Source organism: Sphaeramia orbicularis, chromosome 21 (genome assembly GCF_902148855.1).
Source record: "Sphaeramia orbicularis chromosome 21, fSphaOr1.1, whole genome shotgun sequence".
NCBI lineage: Eukaryota > Metazoa > Chordata > Actinopteri > Kurtiformes > Apogonidae > Sphaeramia > Sphaeramia orbicularis.
In genome coordinates, this window is record NC_043977.1 from 46,978,949 (window position 1) to 46,995,316 (window position 16,368).

At 40.8% G+C, this 16,368-nt stretch overlaps 1 protein-coding gene across 2 annotated transcripts in view; it reads right to left on the reverse strand.

Annotated features, from left to right (window-relative positions):
* The window catches only part of adcy5 (adenylate cyclase 5), a 282,560-nt gene that overhangs the window by 80,767 nt on the left and 185,425 nt on the right, over window positions 1-16,368 (reverse strand). For both annotated transcript variants that reach the window (XM_030125695.1, XM_030125694.1), the window contains exon 5: window positions 4,085-4,212. In XM_030125695.1, coding sequence (XP_029981555.1) covers window positions 4,085-4,212 — 128 coding nt within the window. The remainder of the gene's footprint in view (window positions 1-4,084; window positions 4,213-16,368) is intronic.

The window sequence follows — 16,368 nt, forward strand, 5'->3', positions numbered from 1 at the left end:
AGTCTTTGTTTAGAGCATGCTGGGATTGGCACTGTATGATGGCACTTTAATAGGATACACAAATGACCTATAATTATCACAAGAAATGAAGTTAATGTAGTTATAAAGTAGTTATTTGTAGTTTTTTTTGTCCTGAATGACACAAGATGAAGACAAGATAAACATTATGTAAAAGACACAAGAAGATCAATATCATGCCTTGTAGTATACCTGTACTGGTCATGCTAACATTAATTATGTTTTGTGTATTATTTATAAGCAAGAGGCGCAAATTCAGAAAAAAAAAAAATTAAAAATTTGCCATAAATGCACCACACTGGACCTTTTTATTACGTGAATTAGGCAGAACCTATGGGGAGCCCCCATTGCTGGCCAGAAGTGATGTGCTGGCGTTCATTCCAGGTGACCGAGTGTGAGTAAACAAGCAGCAGTCAGTGAGTGAGATTGAGTGGAAAGCAGGTGTTGTTTGTGCAGCCGTAAGCTTTGCACCCCACCATTGTCCTAGAGATGTGACCCAACACTGTCTGATAATGTGTCATCTTAGACTGGTGTCTGCTGCACGAGGTCAGTGACCAGTCCATTGGCCCTTTCCCACCAAAAGGCCCAGGAACTTTATTACCAGGAACTTATTTACCAGGAACTTCTTGGGGTTAAAGAGTTCCTGGTAACTGCGTTTCCACCACACCTGAAAGTTCAGGGTAATTTATTCAAATCAGGTTGATGATGTATGAGGGAGCAGTAACAGAAACTGTAGTCCAGTTCATGTACATTCACAAACTGACCTCTAGCACAATAAAATGACACAGTACTGTAATTGGGCGATTTGGGTTTAACGTTTTACTGGTTGTTGAATCACTTAATCCATCTGGAATACATTTTAAATAAAGTTAACCATCATACCTTGATTTGTATTTAAAAATGATACACCATGTATTTTCAACTTCTCATTCCTTAAACTAAATCACATCTAACTTTAAGTGTGATGGATGGTCCTGTTTCATTTCTATTGTTTTACAGATATATTCCAGGTTCAACCTAAAGTCAGACAGATTTACTCAAATGCCTGCATTTAATTCAACTGCATATGACTGATAAAAGTACTTATACTCATATTTTGATGCCTTGTAAATGAACAGACAGTATTAGGTTAGATTTTTTTTTTTTTTTTTTTTTATTAAAATTGAAACAAAACAAAGGTGCCTTGAGATTAAAAGGGAAATAAACATGTGTGAAAGGTTCAGGCTTTTGGACCAGGGTCTGGTCCAGCTAGTCCAGGACAGCCGGTCTGGAACTCCATGGTCCTGGTCCCTTTTTCGCTTTCCTACTGGAAGAGTAATAAAAATGCATAAATGAATCACAGAACACATGATGACAGATTCCTACCAGTGTGATGTGTCATGTGACCTGTCTGACCTGGGCCGTTGTAAAACAGCAGTAGACGATGGACCAAGACACAAACGAGCCACAGGTTCAGAAAAAGAGGCGAGTCCGTCTGGCCCGTTTCAGGTGGAAATCACAAACACCCAGAATAAATCAGTGTTCAGCTCACGGCGACAACACGAATACATCCAGTTCTCTGATTTAGGTTTAATGTCAGACTGTTGACCAGTTAGCATTAGCATTAGGTTAACTGGACTTCACTGTTGTCTAAACGGCTGATGTTCCACTGACTACTGTTACAACATGGAATGAACTAAACAGTGAATATTTCTGATATACATACCATTGGTTTGTTCGACAGTCGGATCCACTGCGACCGTTGTGGTCCTTTAGTTTCTTTTAATCCTGCATAAATTTCTTCTTCTTTCCTCGTATTTCTTTAGGCTTGTATCTTATATTTGGCTCCGACAGCTTTTACTCACTCGTTTTGTGTCGGCGATTCAAAGTCCGTCTGAATTTCCTCATTGTCCGTCCACTTTTTGTAGCTTCTCTTTTGGCCCATTTTCCGAATTATCAAAATACAAAGCTTGTGGAAATTGAATGAGTTAAATATTGGCGGTGAACAGAATGTGGAAATGCTGCGAGTGTAGTCCACCACTCAGCCTTCTCCAGCACACAGCCCCACCCCTTAAAGTTCCTGGTAATCTGGAAAGTACTACCTCCCTACCAGGAATTTCTTTGGGGTAAATTCGGGGCCAGGGGAGGGCCAGTTACCAGGGTAATTGTTGGTGGAAACGCACCAGGAACTTTGAAAGTTCAGGGTAATACAGAAAGTTCCTGCAAAAGTTCCTCCAGTGGGAAAGGGCCTCATGACAGCCCTGGTAAATGGACAAATCAACATCTCTATGTCACGGCTGGTACTGGAACAGCCCATGAAGGAGGAAACAGGTCTCTGACAATGACTGACTGCTAAAGCAGTGACTTAGTACCCACATGTATTTGACAACATGCTGTAACATAAGTTACCCGACAGAACCGCTAGTATTATACACTGAACAAAAATATAAATGCCCCACTTTTGTTTTTGCTCCCATTTTTCATGAGCTGAACTCAAAGATCTAAAACTTTTTCTATGTACACAAAAGGCCTATTTCTCTCAAATATTGTTCATAAATTTATCTAAATCTGTGTTAGTGAGCACTTCTCCTTTGTCCTTTGCTGAGATAATCCATCCACCTCACAGGTGTGGCATATCAGGATGCTGATTAGACAGCATGATTATTGCACAGGTGTGACTTAGGCTGGCCACAATAAAAGGCCACTCTAAAATGTGCACTTTTACTGTATTGTGTGGTCAGAAAACCAGTCAGTATTTGGTGTGACCACCATTTAACTCGCACAGTCTTCTTCATGAATTCTCTGAAACAGCTTTGGAGATGGCTTATGGCAGAGAAATGAACATTCAATTCACAGGCAAAAGCTCTGGTGGACATTCCTGAAGTCAGCATGCCAATTGCATATTCCCTCAAAACTTGTGACATCTGTGGCATTGTGCTGTGTGATAAAACTGCACATTTTGGAGTGGCCTTTTATTGTGGCCAGCCTAAGGCACACCTGTACAAAAATCATGCTGTCTAATCAGCATCTTGATATGCCACACCTGTGAGGTGGATGGATTATCTCAGCAAAGAAGAAGTGTTCACTAACACAAATTTAGACAGATTTGTGAACAATATTGAGAGAAATAAACCTTGTGTGTACACAGAAAAAGTTTTAGATCTTTGAGTTCAGCTCATGAAAAATGGGAGCAAAAACAAAAGTGGGGCATTTATATTTTTGTTCAGTGTACATGATCTTTTGAAATAACTAGTGATGAAAATTCACTACAGGTACACTTTAAGGATGAAAGATGAAGGTGATGTAGCATGCAACGTAGCAGCATACACTGGCTGTAAAATGGGTACCAATAGTTCTTATTTAATAGGATGAAAACACAGTGTTAGCCTGGCCAGCCATCCGGTTTTCTGAGTGTATTCTATACTGAGAAAACAGTCTGGAATTGGGCCAGTCGCTGTGAAATATGGTGGGGGGGGTCTCACAATGCGTCAAGGTTATTACATATGTGACTTCTTTTTGCCGCAAGTCAAAGTAAGTTCCAAGTCCGCAAATCACTTTACAACTGTTGTCGGTAGTTTACTTGATTCATAAATAAGGATTTAATTAAAGATTACACCTTGTATTCTTAAATTTCTCTGACAAAAGCATCACGTCCATCTTTTCTGTGATTTACCCAGCATCTGTTAGTCCCGTCTTCATATTTGGATTCAAGCCCCACAACTCCAGACGGATTTCTCACTGAGAAAGACGGACAGTTGACCAGGCAAACACAGTGTAGAAGATGAGCATATGTTTTGTCAATCTATTTGTTATGGGGAGAACATGACACTTATAGAGAAGCAGAACCTGTGAGTATGAGGAAACAAAATTAAGACAGAAGTAAAAGAATTTTAAAAAATGCAACATAAGAACAGAATGTATTTCATGATGTTAGCTTAATGTGATCATTCCTCAACATCACTTTCAATTTAAAGTGTTAGCTTTAGCAAAGATATTTTATAACTAAAACTGTGTCATAAAATCATTGAATCATGTATCCCAGACTGGTTCTAAAGACTCTCAGTCAACATATTTAATCACAACTTACGAGATGGCCTCAATCATGTCCAAGCCCATCTCCACACAGCAGTGGGCGTGGTCGGCCCTTGCCTCTGGCAGCCCAGACACACAGTAGTAGCAGTCGCCCAGGATCTTAATCCGCAGGCAGTGGTTCTCCTGAAAAGAACATATTATTAAATGTCCATGTGGACCAACTCATCAGGTGAATTTACTGTTACAGGTTTCACAGATCAATACTTAATTTGAATACTAATATCTAAAATACTAACATGAGATGTAAAAAACAAACAAAAAACCCACTACTGCTCCTTTACTGGATCAAGATTAAAGTTGACGCCATTTCTTTCATTTAGATTTACAGCAAGAGTAACAGAGTAGATCAAGAAATACAGAAATTTTTAAAAAGCTCAAATACAAATGTCTAAAACTCCCCCTTGAACTGCCACCTTACCGTGGTGGGGGAGTTTGAGCGCCCCGAATGATCCCAGGAGCTATGTTGTCGGGGGCTTTATGCCCCTGGTAGGGTCTCCCATGGCAAACAGGTCCTGGGAGGTGAAGAAGGAGCTGAGCCGAAAGGCAAAGCTCTTGATTTACCGGTCAATCTACATTCCTACCCTCACCTATGGTCATGAGCTTTGGGTCATGACTGAAAGGACAAGATTCTGGATACAAGCGGTTGAAATTAGTTTCCTCCGAAGGGTGGCTGGGCGCACCCTTAGGGATAGGGTGAGGAGCTCAGTCACCAGGGAGGAGCTCGGAGTAGAACCACTGCTCCTCCACATCGAGAGGGGCCAGCTGAGGTGGCTCGGGCATCTGTTTCGGATGCCTCCCAGACGCCTCCCTATGAAGGTGTTCCGGGCATGTCCCACCAGGAGGAGACCTCGGGGAAGACCTAGGACACATTGGAGAGACTATGTCTCTCGGCTGGCCAGGGAACGCCTCGGGGTCCCCCCAGAAGAGCTGGAGGAGGTGTCTGGAGAGAGGGAAGTCTGGGCATCCCTGCTTTGACTGTTACCCCCACGACCCGGCCCCGGATAAAGCGGAAGAAAATGGATAGATGGACAAATGTCAAAAATGTGAAACACAAAATAGCTGCATTGCATATACTTCTTCCAACAGTATTGACTATAGATCAGCATCACACAGGGCCATGGGACCCCATTCATAGAGTCATTCAGTTTAACAGTTTATTAACCCTTCAACCCCTGACGTGTCTGTGGTGAGTGTTTTCAATGTATGATTTATTTTAAATATCTCTAAAAATTCAACCGTTTCGTCAACAGGAAAATTTCAACATGCGCTGAAAGAATAGACCTTGTTCTTTCTGTAGACATCTGAGCATGCTCAGTGCACCCCCACCACCTGTTATGTATAATGGGGGAAAACACAGAACAGTGAGTGAGACTGACTCACTATAAAATAAACTGTTTGGGCTTTTTTTTATTATTTTCCTTGTCGTTTTTTGTTTTTACTCCTGTTTGAATTGTGGTGATTTTCCTTTTTTGCCTTACTGTGTTTTTACACAGTTTTGACCATGTAACTGCTTTCTGGAGATCAACCAGGTGCTAAAAAACAACTAGACTGATTTAGAAAAGAGTCCAAAACAAAAACTACTGGGCCCAAATCGAAATATTTGTTGTTCAGTGTGTTTCAGTTCACAGTTCATGTTCATCATCCTAAATCTCTAATTGATGTACATTCTGAGTGCCTTATTTTGTAAAAACCTTTCAAACTTCAGTTCCTCTCTGTCTTTTTCTGTTATTCCACCTGTTTTGACCCTAAAACACACAGTAAAACAAAACCATTGAAGAAAAGGAACACAAACAGATACTCACAGCAGCACGTTTACATGGGATAATGTCTCAGGGGTTAAAGGGTTAAACCGTTTTGACACTGACTGAAATTTGTGTCTCTCAGTGACATACCGTCAAACCTTTTACTTGTCTTTGAGGGAGGGGAGACTTTTCTCAACATGCTGAAATCCATTTATGCAGATCTAAGAGAAATTGTGGAAAGAAACTGATGTAAGAGTAATTTTTGCTTGATTTAAGCAGGAACGTCTGCTCAGATATTACCGGGGCAGTTGGATGGAACTCCTGTTGCTTTGAGGCTCTTCGTTCAGATTCTATACGTCACATGTATGAAAGAGATTAAATGTGGATGTGGTGAACTGGTTGTTGTAAAGAATGGCAGTCTTAAAGTAAATGTTTCTAATATTTCAAAGAGCCTCTCTTTACCCTAGTGATGATGTCAACCCTTCAAAAGGTCTTTACACACCAGGGGCATGTTTTCTCTCCCCCATGCAGTTAATTTGCACACGGTTATAACATTTTTCAAAGGGTTATATTTATCATGAGTCTTTCCACGCAGAACACAAATATTACATGGCAAAAAGCAATGTTTTGTTTTTCAGACTAAGGTCAACTTTTCTTGCTTTAACAGGGCAAATAAAGGCATCAACCACTGTTTGTGTAAAACTGTTGGCAAGTGGCAGGAATAATGGAGGGACTGTTGATTTCCAGCCAGTGTTTTGCATGAAAAATGATGAAAAAATTATGACGATAATGACGGACAATATATGGAGCAGCATCGACAAACAACTCCACACAGTCAGAATGTGAATCAGACCCACATAAATCCTCTGTGTCTATTTACCTGGATACTAGACATAGACCCAAAGAAATAAAAGACAGATTGGACACACACAGGCTGTAGTTTATGATAAAACGATTAGTATTTCTGGCATAACTATTGTACCATATGTCCCCCAGAAAAATTACAATCTGACTTTCCGCACTGACAATGGAAAACATGCCTCCTTACAAAACTTGGAGGGAAGGGACTTCTGTCATTCTTTACAAAGATTTCCATTTCTCCATGATAACTGAAGCAAATCGAATGGGGTTTTCTGCAAGATGTAGGTAATAAGTTAAATTTTCATACCCTGAAATAGCATTCACTATTTTTAAAGTTATCATTGCAGAAAGTCCGATTGTAAATTTTTTTGGGGGGGACATATAATATATTCTAATATTCACATTTTGTGTCATTTCTCCGAAGTTCTCTAATGACACCACCATTGTTGGCTGTGTGTCTGAAGTAGGGGTGTACCAAACTGTTTCGGTTCAGGGCTTTCAATACAATACGGAGGTGTACCGAACGAATACATGTAGCCAATGTGAAGAACGCAAACACTCGCCTTAAGTTTCCACACAAACCTTGAAGTACAACATACACAGTATGAGCAGGGTGGCCACAAGCGGAATCCATGTACAATATTTGATATCCTAGACGGATGTCTAAGTGGTACATGCACCATACACATGCTGAAAGTGAACCAGTATGGCAGCTCAGAGCAGCGTCACAGGTACGAAGCCAGAGTTGGAAGACCCTCCATTCTCTAAGGTCTCCGATTTGGGCGCATTTCGGATTCCCTGTCAGTTATGTCAATGGAGAGAAACAAGTCGACAAAACAAGAGCAGTGTGCCGGCATTGTTTCATGTAGATCGGTTATATTTCTGGTAACATGTCAGATTTCATAATGCATTTAAAACAACACCACCCAACTGTTAATATTACTGCCACCAAGAGAAAAACTGTATGTTGCATTTTTACTTCGATTGAAATTGGTCTCCTTCATTGTACCAAAAACATATCAAAAATGTATCGAACTGAAGACCCCTGTACTGAAAACATATTGAACCGAAATGTTTCTGTACCGTTACACCCCTAGTCTGAAGGGAACAAACAACAATACAGAGGGGTCATCATACACTTCGTGGACTGGTGTGAGTGAAACCACCTGCTCCTCAACACCGGGAAAACGAAAGAGATTGTGATTGACTTCCACAGGTCACCCCCACAACACACACAGGTGAACATCCGAGGCTTGGACATTGAAATAGTGGACTCTATTAAGTACCTGGTATGTGCACCTCAACAATAAACTGGACTGAACTGACAACACTGACGCCCTGTTTAAGAAGGGCCAGAGTCGCCTCCACCTGCTGAGGAGACTGAGGTCCTTCAGAGTGAACAGGGCTCTACTTCGGACATTCTTTGACACTGTGGTGGTCTCTGCAGTCCACTGCGCCATTGTGTGCTGGGGAGCAGGCAGTACGGAAACAGACAGGAAGAGACTCGATAAACTGATTAAGAGCTGGCTCTTTCCTAGGCTGCCCACTGGACTCTATCGAGGATGTGGTGGACAGAAGGATGTTGGCACAGCTGACATCCGTCATGGATAACCTCTCCCACCCCCTGCACCACACTGTAGAGGCCCTGAGCAGCTCCTTCAGCACCAGACTTTTATGTCCCATGTGCAAGAAGGAGTGATTCTGCAGGTCTTTCCTCCCCACAGCCATCAGACTTAATAACAGTTCACAGAAACCCCCCCATATCACACCACCCATATGCAACCTTAATGATGTAAATATTTCTATAAATACCAGATTTTGTATTTTTCTCTTCATATTTTTCATTTTTTATTATATTTTTACCTGTCTCTCTCTGCGATTGCTTGTTGTATGTTGCTGCTGTTAACTGAAATTTCCCCACGGTGAGATAAACAAAGTCTTATCTTACTTATTCGTCATGCCTGGTTTAGAGGCCATAGGGCTGAATGTTCCACACAAGATCAGGACCAAAGAAAGACCACCAACAAAAAAAAAGTCACTCATTTCGTAAATAGATACTGACTCAGGCCAACAAAGTCTAGTAACATGTTTAACCCATAAAGACCCAAACATCCACCACGGACAAAAGGCATCGACTGATGTAAACTGTTTAATACCTGTTGATCCTCTAATCCTATCAAATAATTGGTGTAAAATACAGTTTTCATCTTTCCAAGTCATCAGATATGACCCATTTAGACGTTCAGAGTTACCATGGATCATACCATCATTTTCTACAACATTGATTCACCAGTAAAACCCATGGAGTTGGATCAATGACAGTGGATGGACACACCTGGTTTATGTTCAGTTATTGATGTATTTTGTTGAAAAAGTCTCTTTTTCTTGAGTTTTCTCTGTTTTTAATTTAATAACCCTCAACTTGAATCTGAGCTTTTATGAACATCTACATGATCAGTAAATTAAATATAGGAAATACCTGATGTTCACTAAAAACACAAAATACAGAGGATAATATTATAATATATAGTGTTAAATTGCTTAAGAAAGGTTAAATAAAGAGAAAAAAATAATTTGGGACCTGTCATAAAAGTAGCTCTGGGTCTTTACGGGTTAATGTTTCAAACATACGTAGGAAGGTATGCTTTACTTGCATTAGATACTAGATATTATCACGATTCCATGTGTTGTTTGAGCATTTTCTCAAACCTGCAGAATAGCTTATATATCCAAATTTATACATAAGAATAAGAATAAAAAAAAAAATAAGAGGAGTAAACTGTGTTGCTATTCTGTTTTCTGCATGTCAAGAGAATCTGGTGATGTACTCATCTCATGATCTGACCATGAATAAAAGATATTTTACACCAAAAGTCAGTTTTACTCTAAAAAAAAAAAAAAAAAAAAAAACAACTTTCCCTCTCGTCTGAGGAGCCTACTGTATTTACAGTAACAGCATTACACAATACCATAATGGTTGGACTCTTCTTTTATATGGTCCATGGGGGGAAGAAATCTTAAAAACCAACATCTTAACAACCTGGACACATAAAACTACATTATATAAACATCTCTACACCAATAGACCACTTTGACATTGATACATGGACAACTTTTAACAGCTAAAAAGTGAAGTTGGAGTATTTGATGTTCTAAAATACCGACAAGTCCTAGTTATGAAACAATAGCTTTAGAACTGCAGACATTCTGAGCACAGATTTTACACATTAGCCTCACAACTCGGAGACCTCTGAACAACATGTGGGCTGCTCATAAATGGTGTGTTTGTGTTTGTGTGTGTACCTGTGAATCTGTATTGCTCCGCAGGGAGAACACAGCGTCTCATGACAGCCACCTGAGCATCTCTCTAGCACATGGCTCTGGGAATATTACAAAAATACCAATTGTGTAAAGACCACAGGCTGAGAATGGGTGTGTGTGTTTGTGTGTGTATGTGTGTATTGACAGCTACAAGCATCTGGCATGGTTATAAAAGTGTCAAGAGCAACAGCTCTGGTTTACAATATCATTATGTCCATTTCACTCATAAATTTATTTATTTATAGAGCACTTTTCACAGACAGAGTCACAAATACACAATATCATAAATATTGATTAGCGCGTTGTTTCACCTTTCATAAACAAATGGCACACATTAAGTATATGCAGATGAGAAGTGAAGCCTCTGGATAAGACAAAGATAATATTAATATTTATGAATACATCTTTGTGGAAGCTGTGGTTCTGATGTGATATGAGCAACCATGTGGCTGCAGGGGATTGATCAGAGATAAGTAGCAGATATTTTGGGGCTGCCCTGTAAACACCTGCATATATACTAGGGCTGCACGATATTGTAAAAAACTGACATTGCAATTTTTTTTTAACCCTCCGATAAATATTGCGACATGAAAAAATACTCAGCAGGATATAATAGCTGTGTGATGGTCAAACAAATTACTTCGGATATTTTGCACTGTGATGTCAGTCTGAACAGCCAAGTTGCATTTATCTGACCTTTCCGTGATTGAAATGCCAGTACAGCCCAACTGCAACATGCTTGTGAACAGATATAGGTTGCCGGAGATGAGTGTCTTGTCGTGAGAGTGTTACGGAGAGGTGATCACAGATATATTTTAACGGTCTTCTCGTCATTCCAAAATTATGAATGAAGTCTGGGTCAGTGAAGCCGCTAACATCACTATCCCACCACTCCTGACTCCGACTCTGCATCCAAATACTCGGTTGTACAGATATAGCAGTCATTGCGCCACAAAAGGCCAGAGCAAAAAACCTAGCTCTCCACTTCTTTAATCTTCTACTTAAAAGTATTTGATTGTAATGGTGCTGACTTCAGTTGTAGAGAAACTTTATCAGTGCCATACACACACACGCCGATACAAGATGCCTTCATATTTACTTCCGTAAACACAGTGTGTCCTGCGTGGTCACTTCAGGGTCGCATTCAGTTCATAGTGAGAACTGATGGAAGTCGCATTTAATTTGTAATATGAATGAGCACACAAAAAATCGGATTTCACAAGAAAATTTGAATTGTGCATTAAGACCTGCTGTCTGAACGTAGCCTTTGTCATTTCACTGTTGAACTTATTGCCCGGTTGCTATTCTATGGGTACTGACAGGTGAATGTGTATGTGGCTGTCATATGCTGCTATGAATGTTTTGCATTTGTTTGTTTGTCCCTAATTGTTTGGATGTTCAATAAGGTAGGCTAACTGTGAACTGAATTGCCCTGAATTCATAAAGTTGTCTGAATCTGAATTTCGTTGTGGCAAAAGTTGTAACACACTATCGAGACAGAACACGTCTTTCAATATCATCCTTCTTGTAGCCGAAATAATTCCAGATAACTGACGTTGCTTTTCTTTTTTGCACCAAGTCTTTGTTATCAGTGATTTTCTCTTGTTCGTTGCTCATTTTTCAATGTTGTTACCAGCGACTCACTCCATGTGTAGGAGCATGGTCTGCTCCTGCAAACTGATTAAGAACAATTGTGATTGGTGGATCATTGCGCACAGTGTGTCAGGTACCCAGGTTGAAATTAGATGAGGGCATGTTGAGTTCATTCGCCTCCTACATTCCAGGACCTGCGAAGTGACTATTGCGCACACGTACATTGCGATGACGATGCTCAAACAACATATTGTGCAGCTCTAATATATACAGTCTCTGTTAGAGGGAAACGCAGAAATAAAGGTCAATCTCTAATATAGGCCTGCTTCAAATAAAGGCCTGGCACCTTTTGCAGGTAAGGCAAATCAAGGACCTGGGGCCTCATGTACAAAGACTTGCGTGGATTTCATACTGAAACCTGGTGTACGCCCAAATCCAGAAAAGTCCGAACGCACAAAAAAATCCAGATGTATAAAACTGTGCGTACGCCCGAATCCAAGTATGTTTCCGTTATACATCTCAATCAGCGTGGAACTGAGCGAATATGTTGGAGTACCTGACTCCTCCCTCTCCACGCCCATATTTAAATATGCAAATCAGCATAAACGGGGTCTGCGGGTGGGATTCCTTCTGGGATTCCCCTGTCTGCAGGATCAGACGATGACGTCAAGGTGGACGCGAAGCGGAGGCCGAAACAGGCGGAAGAAGAAAAGAGACGAACTGAAACTGTTTGAGGAAAGAGTCGCCGATATTGTGACACTTTTCTTACAGGGCTGATGCGGATCACCCCCAAGATAAATATATATTTAGTATTTGTGTAAGTCACACATTAGTTCATTCTACGGGTCATATAATAGCCTGATCACAGCCAAACTAGATAAAGGTTCATGTGTAATCATGTCAGGAAATCAAAGAGGAAATCAAAGACTTTGACTCCTGTTTAATCACTCAATTTATTATTTTCCAACAATGAGACAGAAGACGGTCAGACCCAGAACCATCCTCCTGTCACAGAGGCTTCTGTTGACTCCCCAGCGTTAGCCGGTCCTCCGGTCCGCCACAGCCCACTGCTGATGCCCGTCCGACCGGCATGGGTCCGAGCTGACCCGAGTCACATTAAGACATTGTGAGGAAAATCGGCGGAGTCAATGAGTGACTGGACTGACGAATAAATGTTCTCACAGACATGAACACTATATTTATCAACCTATGAATTTTAGGTCCTTGTCTCTTTGCTGTTGCTGAATGTCCATCCGGGCAGGATTGGCATTGATGGATACAGGGTCTAATTGGTTCTGGTTCTGTTGGTTGATGTGCTGCTCTGACAGTAGGATGACGTGCCAGCGTGTTCATTGTTCTTCTGTGTATCTCCGATGTGCACATCAATCGGAGGAATGACCTTTTTCACATTATTAACAGGTTCCCAGTGTCACCTCTAAGTGTCGCCAATGGTTCCAAAGCACTAGAAACGTGCGTACACCAGCTGTGGACTTGGCGTGAAGGACCGCACATTTCCACGGTCACTTCACTCTTTATACATCTGAACGTGAGCGTGGAAAAGGGTGTACGCCAGGTTTTTGTGCATACGCACGCTTTATACATGAGGCCCCGGGTCACCATATGAGGAATATATTCATCCATCCAATTGTGAAACATGACTATTGAAATATTACTGAGTTGCAATTCACAAAGTATGACACAAAGTCATTTCAAAGAGGTTTATGTTACTGTCAAGTTTTGACTTCAATATTTCACTGATAAAGTGGAAACCAAGCTGGGGCACCAATAAGGGGGGTAAACATGACAAATTCATGGGGCTGTGATGCTGGCCAGCCTGATTTTGGGAATTCTATTCATAATCCTGAACAAACTTATTCATCATGGAGGAAAAATGTGTTGTTGGATTGATCTTAAAGGATGAATGTCACAGAAAGATTAGGCTGGCCAGCATCATAAAAATTCTGGGAAATCTTAGCTACATTTATGTCATTGACCCTGGTGAAATTGGGTCAACTGACCAGCTCCATCCAATTTCCGAGAAGTCTCTACTACAGGCATCAACCTGAGCCATTTCTGGGAAATCTATAGTTATTCTATCTGAACCATCATGCAGTTCCACACCCTAGTCAAATATCTCAAGTATTATCATAACTTGTGCAATAATCAATGCCATTATACTGTTAAAAATGCCATTTACACCTACGTTTGTATACAATTTGAAGAAAATATAATCATGCAGTAAAAAAAATATTAAAAATAGAACCAGTTCTATCCCAAAGCTAAAATTTTGAGCACATCTTGAAACATATATGAAGACATGGTAAAAAATTTTAAAATTTTCATCAACTGGCCACATGGTAATTTGGGTGCTCAAATAAAGAGTATTTTTGTGAAACATTGAAATCGACCCATTTTATTCATTGCCTCACAGCAACACTTTTCATTGAAATGTAGTCTTTTTGCAGTATATTGTTGCATCTTGACCATAAGAATCCATCCAAAAAAAAAATTTGGTCTCTACATTCATCCATTATGGCACAGTGCAAGCCTGAAGAGAGGACATTTTGAGGAATTAGCCTTTTCGCCTGATTTCAAGGCCTCATGGACCAAACATGAAGGCACCTACAATTATTTTGATGCAAAACATAGTCTTCTCAGGGGGATTTCACCCCAGACAGTAAGTTTCAGCAATGTGGCTTGAATACCTAAAGAGATATAGCTCCTCAAAGTTGGCCGAAAAGCAAAGTTGCAAAATTTAAAAAAAAAAAAAAAAAAAAAATTAAAGGGCTGTATCTCCTAAACTCTTACAGATATGACATTAAAATTTTGGATGTATTCGTTTATCTGGTAGGTGAACAAGTGTGAATTTTTTCAGAATTGTCTGAGGGGGTCATATGGGGACAATTGGTTGAATTGCCATGGAATGACCCTTTTTCACAAAGACTGAGTGTGGGTTTAAATGAAGTTTAATGAAGGAACAGCAGCGGTACGATCCATGCAGTCTGTGTGAGACTATAAAACTGTGCACCAGCTTCAATCTTTTGTTTTAATGGACTCGTGCATTTTGCTCTTATGGAGGCATTTGCATATTATGGTGCTTTTTCTGTGCTCATTTCAGCCTCTTCTCTCCCAACAATCATTCAAATTAAACTCCTGAAAAACAAATATTCATGCAATGCCATAGCAATTGCCATTTTCATGTGCACTACAGTGTTTCAGAAAACACCTAAATGAGTTCAGGTAGATGAAATAAAATCCCCAAACTCATCCCTCCCAGGAGCTCTAGTCCTCCTTTCAATGTGTTCGGAGCAGAATCACACAATAACACCCGAGAGGAGCTTTCAACCACAGGCTTCATTCTTAAAGTCATTTTTCAAAGCAAATAAATCAAGTGAAGGAGGTGAATTGAACCCCTGCCTTACTCTTTTACTCACCTTTATCAGTCATTACAAGGAAGGATTTTCTCAGCAGAAATGTGATAAGGCTTGTCTGATAATAATAATAATAATAATAATAATAATAATAATAATAATACATCACACTTACATAGCACTTTTTTGTACACTCAAAGATGCTTCACAAACAAACAAAACAAAAAGAACAGAGAGAAAAAAAGAGGCTCAAGAAAATGTAAGTTTGAATAGGTGAGTTTTGAGTAGTGATTTAAAGTTTTGTATTGAGTCTGAGTTCCTGATGTTTTGTGGGAGTGAGTTCCATAGGGTGGGGGCACCTGCAGCAAAGGCTTGGTCCCCCAAAGTCCGGTGCTTTGTGCTAGTGGTGGGAGTGAGGAGGTTAGTGTTGGCTGATCTGAGGCGGCAGGTGGGGCAGTGCTGCTGAAAGAGATCAGTGAGATAAGGAGAGGCCAGGTTATGGAGGGAGTTGTAGGTAAGGAGGAGGATGTTGTATTGGATGCGGTATGATACGGGGAGCCAGTGGAGTTGTTTGAGAATGGGGGTGATGTGGTCTCTGGAGTGGTTGCGAGTGAGGAGGCGGGCGGCAAAATTCTGGATATACTTCAGTTTTTGGAGATGGAAGGAGGGGAGACCATACAGGAGGCTATTGCAGTAATCAAGACTGGAGGTGATGAATGCATGAATAAGGATTCCAGCAGCAGATTGTGAGAGGGAGGGGCGGAGACGGGCAATGTTTCGGAGGTGGAAAAAGGATGTTTTGGTGATGTGACTTATGTGCATTTTGAATGAGAGGGCGGAGCCCATAATAAAACCGAGGTTGCGAACAGGAGGGGAGGGGGTAACTGTATGACCACCAATGAGGAGGGAGATGTTCTGAGCTGAGGGGAGGAGAGCTTCGGGACCAGTGATGAGAAGTTCTGTTTTTATTGCTGTTGAGTTCGAGGAAATTATGATCCATCCAGGTTTTGATATCAGTCAGACAGTGTGTGATGGTGGAGACAATAACTGGGGACATAAATTTGGTGGTGATGTAAACCTGGGTATCATCGGCGTAGCAATGGAAATGAAGTCCATAGTGACAGATGATTTGTCCAAGGGGTATAGATGATGAATAGGAGGGGCCTGAGCACCGAACCTTGGGGGACACCATTTGTGACAGGGAAGGTGTGAGATTGGATGCTGTTGATAGAGACATAGTGATGGCTGCCAGAGAGGTAGGAGGAGAACCAGGAGAGTGCTGTGCCAGAGATGCCAATGGATTGTAGACGGTTGAGGAGGATGGTGTGGTCGATAGTGTCAAATGCAACGCTGAGGTCAAGGAGGAGGAGGATAGAAAGGGAACCAGAGTT